General features: G+C 40.9%; 1 protein-coding gene across 3 annotated transcripts in view; it reads right to left on the bottom strand.

The window, feature by feature from the left end:
- UBE3C (ubiquitin protein ligase E3C) overlaps nucleotides 1-13,054 on the bottom strand; it is a 168,627-nt gene extending 155,573 nt beyond the window's left edge. For all 3 annotated transcript variants that reach the window (XM_073334553.2, XM_073334552.2, XM_073334554.2), the window contains exons 1-2: nucleotides 12,754-13,054; nucleotides 6-59 (exon numbers count right to left, since the gene is read on the bottom strand). In XM_073334553.2, coding sequence (XP_073190654.2) covers nucleotides 6-59; nucleotides 12,754-12,819 — 120 coding nt within the window. In that variant the 5' untranslated portion in view covers nucleotides 12,820-13,054. The remainder of the gene's footprint in view (nucleotides 1-5; nucleotides 60-12,753) is intronic.
- Between the last annotated feature and the right edge of the window lie 483 nt (nucleotides 13,055-13,537).

Genomic DNA, 13,537 nt, shown 5'->3' on the forward strand with positions numbered 1-13,537 from the left:
TTTACCTCTCGTTTACGCCTTTCTTCCTGGGTACGATGGAGAAGAGAAGCCTTTTCTTCCTAGAAGGGGACCAAAAAAAGCTGCTGTAGTGTTTTCACTCAAAAGTTCAGGTATTTGCATAAAGTAATAGACATTTTTAAATGGTTCACAGTGCAGAATACATTCCATATTCAAAGAAATGCAGAAAAGTGACCTATGAGCATTTTCGCTGTTATGGGCCCAGATCTGATGCAATTTCATTTCCTATTAGCTATCTACTTCGACCTATCCACTTGGTACTTATATGGCCACCATCACCATCCATCTGAAGGTTCACTAACATTAATGAATTTATACTCAGAACACCTCCCTGTAAGTTTGGGAAATATCCCTATTTTACAGATGGGAACCTGAGGCAGAGAGAGAGATTATTACCCACTCTAGCAAGGTACTTTAAAAGGTGGTTCAAAAGAAATTAACTGTCAGCCCATAACTTCTGACTGAGTTACAAAAGTCCTCAAATCCTGATTTTAAAACTTCAAGTTAGAGAGATTCCACCATTTACTCTAGTTCAAATCAGCAAGTGACCCAGGCCCCACACTGCAGAGGAAGGCAAAAAACCCTCAGGGTCTCTGCCAATCTGACCATCTATTCCTCTAAAGACAGTATTTTAATTTCCAAAGAGACCATTACAGTCATTGGTCTCCAAAGAGAAATGTTTCCACATATTTTAAACACAATAAAAAAAGATTTAAAAAAAAAATCTATCATTCAACTGGAAAGAAAGCCTCTCACACTGGCACGGTAAAAGTTTCTGACTATACCATGTAAAAAAACAACTGAAGTTAATAATATGCCATGAGTTAAGTATATAAAAGGGTAATTTTGATAGTATGAACCAAGTATAAATTAATTGATAAATTGAGTGTTCAGGATATACCCTTACAGATTACCTCTTTTCTCGCAATTGATATCCAGTGGACTACTAGCTTTGGCACCTGATGAAACATTCTTAGTATCAAACTCCTGCACAGAAACACAACCCCAGTGACACCAACTACCTGTCAATCTGTTTCACTCTGCAGACAGAGCCAATAAGAAAACGCTCCTGCTCTGAAACATGTACACTTGTAATTTCTCACATTTCAGGGCTGGAGGGAAAAACAGGAGAGAAACAGAAAAAGGAAGACATACCTGGCTAAAGATGAATGTGAGTGGGTGAGGGATGAAGAGAGGGAGACGGGAAAGAGACAGCCATAATACATGAAAAATGGGTTGAAAAGAGATACATGGACAGAAAAAAATGGCAAGACGGAGTGGAGGCCCAAAACCATATTCTCCTTATAGTCTGGGTTTGTGTGTATAAAAAGATCTTCTACACTTTCCACAGTATGCGTCCGATGTAGTGAGCTGTAGCTCACGAAAGCTTATGCTCAAATAAATTGGTTAGTCTCTAAGGTGCCACAAGTACTCCTTTTCTCACCACTTAAGACATTTTTAAAAATTTGACTCCGTAAAGAAGCAGTAAACAAAGACCTGTTAGGTCAGCTACTCCAATTCTAACATGTATGCTCTATGACTAAAAACTTTTGGGGAAAATCTTAGTAATTATTTGTATTACAAGTGCATTTTTATCTATCTAGTTATATTTCTTTGCTTTTGCACTAAGCAGTTACAAAATCTATCACAGTAGACAGAATCAGACAGTCAGAAACTAATATAACCGTGGATATCTGCAATCTCATTACTGGTGCTGAGTCATACTTGGCTTCTGTCATCTAGGGTGTCAACTAGTTTGCTGACAGCTATTAGATGGTATTCTAAACTCCCTCCCCTGGCATTCAGGACAGTCACCTAGGTTTTAACACTGCAGGGGGCTCCAAAATCATCTCCACCTCATGCTATCTCCCTTCTTTTCTGCCTCATTGCTGCTATTTATGAGCATCTATCAGATGCTGCTGCTGCGACCTCATTCCCTTGCTGGATAGTCCACCAGCCACTTCTCAATTGCAGCAGCATGTACTTCTCATGTTTGCTCCACATTTGGAAGTCTCAGATGCAGGGGGCATGCAGCTGCAGTTCCTGCCTTGGCTCCTTCGGTCTAAATCTAAGAGTCTTTATGCTGGTTATGGCCCAAGCAAGAAGACAAGGAGAGCGGACACATAAACCTGGAGAGGGAAGAGTGTAAGGAAGCCAGAAAAAGAGGCTGGCAACCTTAAAGATCTCTGTGACTTACGAATGAAAGAAACCCTTGAACCCTTCACCATTATCAAATATGCAGGTCAAATATGTGCAGTTTAAATCTCTATCATGCAACAATTGAGTGAAAAACAAAATCAGGAAAACAAAATTCCTGTCCTCTCCTTCATGTCACCGATTTGAACTGCTATCTTTAGAGGGACTGTTCTTACATATTATTTATGATATACTGCAAATCATTGTTACTGAGGGAAGTTGTGCAAAGAGATGAGTTTTCCACGGCACCCTATAAAGGTAAGTGGAGAGACATGCCAGCTGGCAGTTCTTCTTCACACTTAAGACATGGACTGTGTCTGTGTGTTTCATACCACATGGAGCACAATGTCAGCACTTAATAAATAATAACCTCTGTTCCACCCATTCTTCCAGTGGAGAATCAGAGCTGAGGCCACTCTCCCCTGCAGCAAAGGTGGCCATAAACCATATTTGCAGGCTCTCCAGATGTAGTGTACTGAGCCTGGGAAAGTCGAGTTTCAGAAGCCCTTTATGACCACACAAGTGGCTGCTGTACCAGTCAAGAAAAAATCAAAAACTTGATATGATGCAGTCCCAGAGGCAGGAAAGTACAGCATGAAAGAGTCCTAAATTTTGAAGTGAAAGCAGACAGTAGCTTCAGACATCTGGAATCCTGTATATTTCACTTATCAAGCACAGGAAGAAGATAAGCAGAGCAGAGCCAAGCAGAAGAAAGGTAGACAAAGCACAAGGACAAAGACAGAAGCAAGATGACAAAAAATAGACATGCAAAGACAAAATGGAGCAGACGAAGACAATGACACAGGCAAGAAAGTTGAAGGAGAGACCAGAGAAACAGAGAAGTGAAGGAAGCAGGCAGAGGACAAAGCATATTATAGAAAGAAAGGCTCACAGTAAGAAAAATCAGTGATTACAGCAGAAGAGACACTTTTTTAAAGTAACATTTAGAATACCAGGGGATAACAGTTTGTAGCTTCTGTAGGCCATGCTTACTACACACAACCACCACTCCCTCAAAACTCTGTCTGCCACTCTCCCTTCCCCCCTTATTTCAAAAACTCCCTGCAACTCCCTCCAGTCTCTCCTGGGACAGGAGTTCTGTGTGCCCCTATTCCCCGCACTGTGCCCAAGGCTCTGTCTGCCCCCCAATCATACCTTTACCCATACAAGGAAGTCTGTATGCCCCTTTCCCCGACCTTCCTATACCAGGGTCTCCCAATCTCCCCCCTGCCAGGGATTGTGTACATGCCCTAATTCCCCACACATCCTCCTGCCATTATTCTTCTTTCTGTCTGGGAGATAAGACATTCAGGGTGTCAACATGTTAAACTCTATTGGGAGGATAAGCAGAGATGAAATGGTGGGATTGTTATGCTGGGAAGCATTACTGGTGCCATCAACCAGTTATTTGATCTACAGACAATTGCAGAGGTGCCTAAAGATGTGGCTGTGCTACTCAGATGTCAGGGGCTCCATATGTCCTCCATTTTTCCTCTTTCAGTTTCGATTTTCCCCAAAATCAATAAGGTTCTGTCCACTGGTGCTGAGAACATTCCCTAAAATTTTGGAATTGATTAGACGTGGCATTCAAAAGTTATTACATTACATACAGCCATGAAGTTGAGTGTTTTAAGGCCTTTGCTAGGTTCACCAGTTACATTTTAAAACCTAGGTTTCAGAGTAGCAGCCACGTTAGTCTGTATCCGCAAAAAGAGCAGGAGTACTTGTGGCACCTTAGAGACTAACACATTTATTAGAGCATAAGCTTTCGTGGGCTACAGCTCACTTCATCGGATGCATAGAATGGAACATATAGTAAGAAGATATATATATACATACAGAGATGGTGGAAGTTGCCATACAAACTGTATGAGCTATTATCAGCAGGAGAAAACTTTTGTAGTGAAAATCAAGATGGCCCATTTAGACAGTTGACAAGAAGGTGTGAGGATACTTAACATGGGGAAATAGATTCAATATGTGTAATGACCCAGCCACTCCCACTCTCCATTCAAACCCAAATTAATGGTCTCTAGTTTGCATATTAATTCAAGTTCAGCAGATTCTCGTTGGAGTCTGTTTCTGAAGCTTTTCTATTGCATAATTGCCACCCTTAAATCATTTACTGAGTGGCCAGACAGGTTGAAGTGTTCTCCTACCGGTTTTTGACTGTTATGATTTCTGATGTCAGATTTGTGCCAGCAATGCTCCTCTGCCATGTACAATGGCCAAACCGGACAGTCTCCACACAAAAGAATAAATGGACACTGAGCTTGAATTAATATGCAAACTAGATACCATTAATTTGGGTTTGAATGGAGACTGGGAGTGGCTGGGTCATTACACATATTGAATCTATTCCCCTATGTTAAGTATCCTCACACCTTCTTGTCAACTGTCTAACTGGGCCATCTTGATTATCACTACAAAAGTTTTTTTCTCCTGCTGATAATAGCTCATCTTAATTAATTAGCCTCTTACAGTTTGTATGGCAACTTCCACCTTCTGTGTGTGTGTGTGCATGTGTGTAAAATATCTCACTATATATTCCAATCTACGCATCCGATGAAGTGGGCTGTAGCTCACGAAAGCTCATGCTCTAATAAATTGGTTAGTCTCTAAGGTGCCACAAGTACTCCTTTCAGAGTAACAGCCGTGTTAGTCTGTCTTTGCAAAAAGAAAAGGAGTACTTGTGGCACCTTAGAGACTAACCAATTTATTTGAGCATGAGCTTTCGTGAGCTACAAAAGCTCATGCTCAAATAAATTGGTTAGTCTCTAAGGTGCCACAAGTACTCCTTTTCTTTTTACAAGTACTCCTGTTCATTTTAAAACCTAGAAATGGCAAGTTGAAAATTTAAAAAAAAAAAAACCACAACAACTGGCTGCACTGCATTATACATCAAGGGAAAGCTTGCAGTTTCACTGGTGTATTAAGTAAGATACCAGGGTGGATAAAAATCAATGGTTTTTTTCCTAAATAAAAAAAATCGTATTTTTTTTTTATAAAATGCTTTTTCAGGAAAAAACCTATCTAAAGATAGTTTTCATTAATATACATTATAGCTCAAAGATAACTCATCATGGAATAGGGATTATAAATTCTAGTTCTATAGTATGAGACAATATATTCATGTAATGTTTAGGAAAAATGTTGTAAATGAGTTCCAATAGTTCATGGATTATGGACCCAATTTTATGGGGTTCTAGGAGCTTCTGTATAGATTATTTAGGTTAATCTTTCTATCTATGCAATGGGACTCAGTGCTCAGTCTAGAAGATACCATCAGATATACTTAGTTTTGCAGTTCTCAAACTGTGGATTTGTGTCTGCAGAGATAACATGCTTGTTAACAGCAAAAATGTTTTTTAATACATATATATATATAAAAAGGTGTGAAATAACAGACCTCAACCCTATTGTCCCTCTGCAAATTTGTGTACACAGAGTCAATCCCTTACCTCTCTCTGAAAGTGCAAAGTTTCAAAAAGTTCAATAGAAGATTGTTGGGGGCAGAATAGATCTGAACAAGGAGAAGAAGTCTGGAGATAAATGTGAGAAGGGAGAGACCCGCAGTAGAAACAAAAGTGAAACTGTTTGAGCAGCATATTCCAGAATGCACTTTTATGTAGAAATCCATGATTAAATCAAGTCTTCCTGACTAGTGATTGAAATCATGATTTATACCAATTTGATTTAAATCAAATCCACACTGTAAGATTCCAATTGATATGATGCTTCAGAAAACAGAGGTGGGTTATTATTGAGTGACCATCAGAAACACCAATACATAATAAACAAGGAAACATTTCTAATTTTGAATTTTCTTCTCCTCATTTTGCTCCACTGTACTGTAGAAAATATGCTCCAGTGTAATGTAAAAAATGATTTCACCAATCCTAAGACTTGACTTTATGGGTTCATGGATCTAAAAAGGTTGAAGAGATGGTCTATAGGAGATGAGAAATTCTTTGGGGCTGGAACTGTCTTTACTATATGTCTGTAAAGCAATGGGGCCCTGACCTGACTGGAGCCTCTAGACCAGTGCCTCTCAAGCTATCTAATGTGGGGGACCGGCATTTTTTTTTCCCCAATGTGCGCACAGACTGGCAGCCGATGGCTCGCGGACCGACACCGGTCCGCAGACCACCACTTTGAGTAGCACTGCTCTCGACCAGAGGTGGGCAAACTACGGCCCACAGGACCTTCCTGCCCAGCCCCTGAGCTCCTGGCCTGGGAGGCTAGTCCCTGGCCCCTCCCCCGCTGTTCTCAGTGCACCGCACCACTGGCACAACACTCTGGGCAGCACAGTTGCAGAACCGCAGCCTGACCTGGTGCTCTGGGCGGCACGGCCAGCCACCGGTTCTCCAGGCAGCATGGTAAGGAGGCAGGGGGAGTTGGATAGAGGGCAGGGGGGTTCAGGGGTGTGGTTAGAGGTATGGATAGGGGTCGGGGCAATCAGAGGGCAGGGAACTGGGGGGTTGGATGGGGCAGGGGCCCCGTTGGGGGTGCAGGAGTTCCGGGGGGACCATCAGTGGGCAACAAGCAGGGGGTGTCAGATAGGAGGCAGGGGCCGGGCCACGCCTAGCTGTCTGGGGAGAGACAGCCTCCCCTAACTGGCCCTCCATCAATTTTGGAAACCCGATGTGGCCCTCAGGCCAAAAAGTTTGCCCGCCCCTGCTCTAGACTCTACTGTAATATAAACAAACAACCGGTTATAATTTTTAGCAGCATGTTATTTGATTTATTATATCAAAACTGGAAAGATGTATGTTTTCCACAGCCTGATAACTAAGTATCTTGTCCAATTTTTCTGAAACTTACAGAAAAAAGTTCATCCTTAAGATTAGAAATTTCATCCCAAATTTTCAAAAAGTACCAAAGGATTGAGAACAACAGGTTAGAATGGAATAGCTTCTGCAACCTTAACTATCACTTCATAATTTGTAACTTCAATATAAGGATGAGGAAAATTCCCCATGAAGTAGAAGGAAGAAACCCCCCAGAAAATATATGTATTTATAAATTGTTTCTAAGGTTTCCCTGGTGAGATTGTAAGAATACATGAACAGCATTACCTCGGAACTCTAGATCTATGCAGTGGAAACAGTGTAGTCTACTGCAAAACTTAGGCCTCGACATTACAGAAATATTGGTATGGGCAGTGCCTTATACCAGTTTGGAGTCTGGACTCCACCTCTGCATAAGGGTCTGCCAATGCTGTATCATTTGCAGGTACAATAAAGCACTATAATTCTTTCCCAGGGTACCAACACCCAGAACACAAATTTTAATCACAATCTAAAACCCTAGGATCCAGTAATTTAACAGTGATCTGGCGCGCAGTTACAAATGCAATATAAAATATTTTCTTGTAAAATGCATTTCTAAAAAAAAATTAGATATAATGAAAACCTCTAAATAAAATAAGTTTAAGACTTCCTTTTTGAAAGAAAGAATGAAAAGCTTTCAATCAATAAACCAGTTGTGTCACATATCACTTTTTATTCCCATTCAAACAGATCCCACAATTCTATAATTCTTACAGATACATATAATTGTAAATCCAGATCCCACAATAAAATCTATTCCAGCAGACCCTTGTGCCTGTTCAGATCTCATTGCAGTACTGGGGCCCTTATTCCTACTGTTTAGCTCACCAATTTCTGTTTATTTCCTAGTGAGTCATTCCACGTGCAGACTACATTATGCAAGCTAAGTACTTTCTCTAGATCCTATCAGTGTACCTCCTATTAAAAAATACAAGAATTCTCATTCTTAAAGTGATGATGTCAATGTAAAAAGTCATACCAATATTATGTGAACAAATTTCTTAGTTCATTATTAAAAACCTCAGATTATTCAAATTGAAAGAATTTTAAAAGCCCAATTTACTTGACACTATTTAAGCTTTATCTTTTCTCATTTCTCCAAGCATCAATTTAATAAACAGATAAAATACCAATGAAGTCAGTTTCACTTTCAGTTTTGTGGTATTGAAATATCTGAGTTACAAACACTGCAGGGGAATATTTATTTTAAAACAGGTGTTGGATTTGTTGTTGTTTTTTAAATTATGATACTATTTAATGGGCTTAAGTTTTATAAAAGTTTGTTTTACAAAATCTACATTTTGGGATAAGCTTGTATTGACAGTGTCCCTTTTAACAGTTTGTCCTGCCAAGTATTACAATATGTCATTACCATGTCAATACCCTGCAAAGAGCTCTCATGGGCAAGTCCCTACTCCCATTCAAAGTCCTTTGACTTAAATGGGATTCCACACAGGCTCTGGGATCTGCCAACATGGATGCAGTTGCAGGTTTAGCACCCAAGTTTCTGTTGAGGGTAAAAGTTGACCAACCTTGACAATTGGCCAGTACTGTAGATCTGACCTTAATTAATCCAAAGTATTTAAAGCAGTTTTTAGCTGAAATCAAGGACAGCCTAAAGATTTTGGCAGCAGGTCAGCAAAGTGATTCTTTGGCCCATCACTTCCCAAACCAACTCTTCCTCCCCCAGATCAGAGGTTCTGTAGCTTCAAGCCTTTTAGACCTCAAAAACAACCTCTGGAGTAGGTATAGAAGGTAGTCCACAAGTAACTCAGAATGTTATGGGGATTTTTCTTCAACTCTCAACCATGACAATCAGTTTTCAGTTTGAAGACTACCTTTCAAATGAAAAGGCCTAGAAGCTTACTTCAGGTTTCAGAGTAACACCGTGTTAGTCTGTATTCGCAAAAAGAAAAGGAGTAATAGTTAAATGAAGACTGAAACTAACAGTGATATTCAAAGGATCTCAAAAGCCAGGGTACCAGTGCGATTTGTAGGAAGACACTACAAAAAATGAAAATAAACCAACTGGTCATCTAATTCTAAATAAATTCTGCATGGATAATAGCTGATCCTGCAAACAAATACATAACTAGTACGACTAGTCCTATTGAAGTCAATGGGACTAAGCATGGAAGTAAACACTACCAGTGGTGTTTGCAGGTCCTTTGATAGAGAATATCATGCAGTCACAGGTTTATTTACAATGAAACATTTAAAAAATTACTAAAAAATTACAACTGAAATCTTCAAAGGAACTCTCTCAGGTACTGTAACATTAGGAACATTTTTTTTTTCTAGCAATCAGGAGGTTTAATGAAATCTAAAACAAAAATTAATGATTTTTTAGTTCAATTAAAAGACTGGATTTAAACATTTCCCTTTAAAAATTACATTCCAGATTATATTAATGCACATGAATCAAAAAGTAAAATGATTTAGAGCAAAACTGAACTAGTCTATTTTTAGTACCCAAGCCAACTCTATACAACCACAGTGATAAATTACATTACATTCAGCATCTTGGATCAAGAAAGCTGTTAGTAACACCAGTAAATAACTCTTTTTAAATATGATTTTTAACTCAGTGTCCCTTTAAGAAAGACCTGCCATTGTACAACACAGTGTAGGCCTATTAATCAACTTATTAATCAACTTATCAACTTAATATTAATCAACCATATTAATCAACTTTTAGGCCCAAATACCTAAATGTCCGTTCCAAATAAATTGACCTATTAAAATGTCCCTTAGGCCTGGTCTACACCTAAAAGTTGTACCAGTATAGATGTTAGTTAGGGAGTAAGATTTTTTTTTAATTTTTTTTAATAGCAGCTATGCCAATATAACGCCTAGTGTGGGACACATTCACTCCAGTATAACTATATTTATGCCAATATAGTTTATGAAACCACACTAGAAGTGTTTTGAAAGTTTAGCTATACCAGTATAACCATACCAGCAAAACATTCCTAGAGCAGACAAGGCCTTAATTTTGGAAGCAGACAGTCTATATACATACTTAAACAGTACCATTTACTTGAACCCTAATCCTGCAATTTTATCAATGTAGGCAGAACCATGCACCCATACAGAGCTTGGCTGGACTTCAATGGAGCTCTGCACTGGTGCCAGGATCTGCCCGAGTGGATTCTTTTGCAGCATTAGAGGTTTGAATTGTATCTTTTTTTAAAAGGTACAAACAACTTGGCGAGGGGAGAGTTTATGCCAAAGAACAGTTCAAACTTTCAGAAAAAAATTGACACAAGAAACACGTTTTGGATTTTCAAAAAGAAAAGGAGTACTTGCGGCACCTTAAATTTGTTAGTCTCTAAGGTGCCACAAGTACTAACAAATCTAAGGTGCCACAAGTACTCCTTTTCTTTTTGCGAATACAGACTAACACGGCTGCTACTTTGAAACCTGTTTTGGATTTTGTAACCCTTTAGTATGGGGAAATTCCCCACAAAAGTCTATCATGTGGTATCAGCAAAAACAGTGAGATGCACAATTCCTGAACTCTATGCAAATATTTGCCACACCAATATATCTACTATAGCATGTCCTGTTATGCAGAAATTGTGATAATCTGCATTTTTCATGTGACATGACATAAATAAAGTTCAACTATTATCTTCACCAAATGCTGTAAGTACTTTCTTCAAAACACATATCTATATTAGAGCTTCCTACGATGCCCATATTAATATTGAAAACCATAACTTTACTCAAGTAAGTAGTCCCACTGATAACACAAACACTAAGTAGATCTAGGAAGGCAGATGCATGCATCAGGGCAGAGCTACTGAAGACAACGGTGCCCATCCATCTAGACAAGATCGCAGAAGTAAATTGTATGGGACAGAGTTGTATGCTCAATTTCGGCTTTCACATTTCCTTGCTTTTGAACATTTACCCTTGCAACTTTACCCTTATAGGAATTTAACCTGTGTGTGTGCTAATTCAGAATATATTAGTAAATTATTTCATATTACAAAATATTATTCCACATTATAAAATATTATTCCCACCATGATTGGGAATCCAACTGCAATTTACATAAACTAGAAAAATTAATAATAGTATCAGAAGATATTATGATACTTTTTCCCCTTCTGGAAGAGGAAACGTATTCTGTAAGTGATACTATTAGTGATCATAATTTGATGCCAAAGGATGTAAAATACCTGAAACACATTCCTGAAGAGAAGGGCATGCTCGGCCAATTGCCACTTTTACCTATTAAGATTTATTCAACTTTTGGCATACAAAAATGTAATGCTATGTATGTGTTCTAATGACCATAAATGGCTTTTAGTCATCAGAAGTGTCAGAGGAAGATAGTTCCTCTATAATTCAGATGAATAGTTACACACACTTAATACAGTTCTAATGTACATTTTCTTTATGAAAATATGTAGCAGATAATACTGTGATAGCAAAGTTCACTGTGAATTTAATATCAGGTAACATAATTTTCTCTTATTAGCCCAGACTTCTAAGTTTACTACCTAACATAAAAAGTCCCAGAACAACAAACATGATTATAATAAAAAGAAAAGGAGTACTTGTGGCACCTTAGAGACTAACAAATTTATTTGAGCATAAGCTTTCGTGAGCTACAGCTCACTTCATCAGATGAAGTGAGCTGTAGCTCACGAAAGCTTATGCTCAAATAAATTTGTTAGTGAGCTGTAGCTCACGAAAGCTTATGCTCAAATAAATTTGTTAGTCTCTAAGGTGCCACAAGTACTTCTTCTCTTATTGTGAATACAGACTAACAGGGCTGCTACTCTGAAACCTACGATTATAATACACAGCCCCAAATCTATATTTTAATCTATGTTATTGAACAACAAATACACTACATCAAAGCTCAAACAGCTCCCCCCATGATAGTGATCATGACAAGCAGAACCCAAATCTAATTGATGAACCAAAGGGAGCCCCACCTTTTCAATCAGACTGCTTCAAAAAGTGTTTTAGAATTTGTTTGCTCTTTAGGTCTGAGAGTCCCCTGTGGCTGACAAATTAAATTATTTATAACCCTTCCCAATCAGCAAGCTCTAACCAAACCATTTAACTTCCTTTTAGCAATAAACGGGGGGGATGATACAGTACTCTAGTACAGCAACAGCATCTACTGACTGCTACTTACTCTCCATATGATACATTGATTTCAGTTTGCCATCTGAATGCCAACTTGGTGAGGAAGGAATAAAATTGTGACCTGAGAACCCTGAGCCATTTGGGATGGAGGCCGCATGAATTTGCATTAATTTTAAGTTTTACAAGTATATCCCTCCCCCATTCCAATGACGCATGATTTTTGTTGTATGTTTCAATGAAGACTTTTCGTTAAAAGAAAAGACAGAGGTTCCTAACTATCTCCCTTCACTCAACGAGCCCTAGAAACTAGCTGCTCCAAGCATGGTTCCCACTACAAATCAGATCACTTTTGAATACATCTGGAGCTCTTGGGGGTGCGTGGCCTGATTTAAAACACAAATCAAAACAAGTGAGCAAACACATCACCCATGGCGGTGGAGAGGCATTTCTCTTTCTGCCCCGTAAAACCCCTTCGTCACACCTGCTCCCATCTGTAAGGCCCAGCCGCTGGGTGCAAAAGGCAAAACAGGCAGGCTAGGAAAATCAGACACGATCAATAATTCAGACAGACCACAGCCAGACCCCCCGCGTTTCTTACCTTCCGACTAGCTCCTCCAAGAGACACCTTGGGCCTGGTTTTGAAATCCCCTTCAAAGCTGAACATGTTTACAGCTTATCCCATCTAGAGCGGCGCCCGTGCTGCCTCCCAGGCTGACTGACGCTGCACAGGGGCAATGACCGGGGCTGGGGAAGGGGCAGTCGCTGCCCGGCCAGGGGAGGCACAAACCCAGGCACCCCGGTGCCACCCTCGCTGCCTCCCTCCCACTGCTGCCGCCGGGCTGCCTCCAGCCAGGAGGGGCCGCTCCCCCTCCCACACTCCCCCACTCGCCCCTCTCGCTCCCCCGCCTCCCCAAGCCCCCTCCTCTCTGACCACCAGCTACTGCTCCGTGCAGGGGAGGGGGGCTGGCTCGGCTGCCTCTCTTGCACTAGGACTCAGCCGGCTCCAGAGAGAAAATGGCCGCCGACCAGCTCCCTGTGCGCGCTCCCGCCGGCCAGCCAATCGGCGCGCGGACGCGCCGCAACCGCCGGGGACGCGCGCTGGCGGCCTCCAGCGCGCGCCCGGCCTCGAGTTGGAATTCGTGCCTGTCAGAGCCTGGCCCGGCCGCGGGCTGGGCTCGGCTGCGTGTCGCCCCTCGCTCGTGACCGCCGCCCCGCGGCAGCTCGCCTGCGGGCCGTTCTCGCAGACCGGCCACAGGCATGGCCGAGGGGGGCCGTGCCGTGGGTCCTGACCGAATAGAGGGAGCCTGTGCTCTAAGCTGGGCCGGCTCCTCGCTGCATCAGTCAGGGCCCTCCCTGCCCTCCAATCCATCTCCGCAGAGCCG

This window comes from Lepidochelys kempii, chromosome 2, assembly GCF_965140285.1.
Source record: "Lepidochelys kempii isolate rLepKem1 chromosome 2, rLepKem1.hap1, whole genome shotgun sequence".
Classification (NCBI taxonomy): domain Eukaryota; kingdom Metazoa; phylum Chordata; order Testudines; family Cheloniidae; genus Lepidochelys; species Lepidochelys kempii.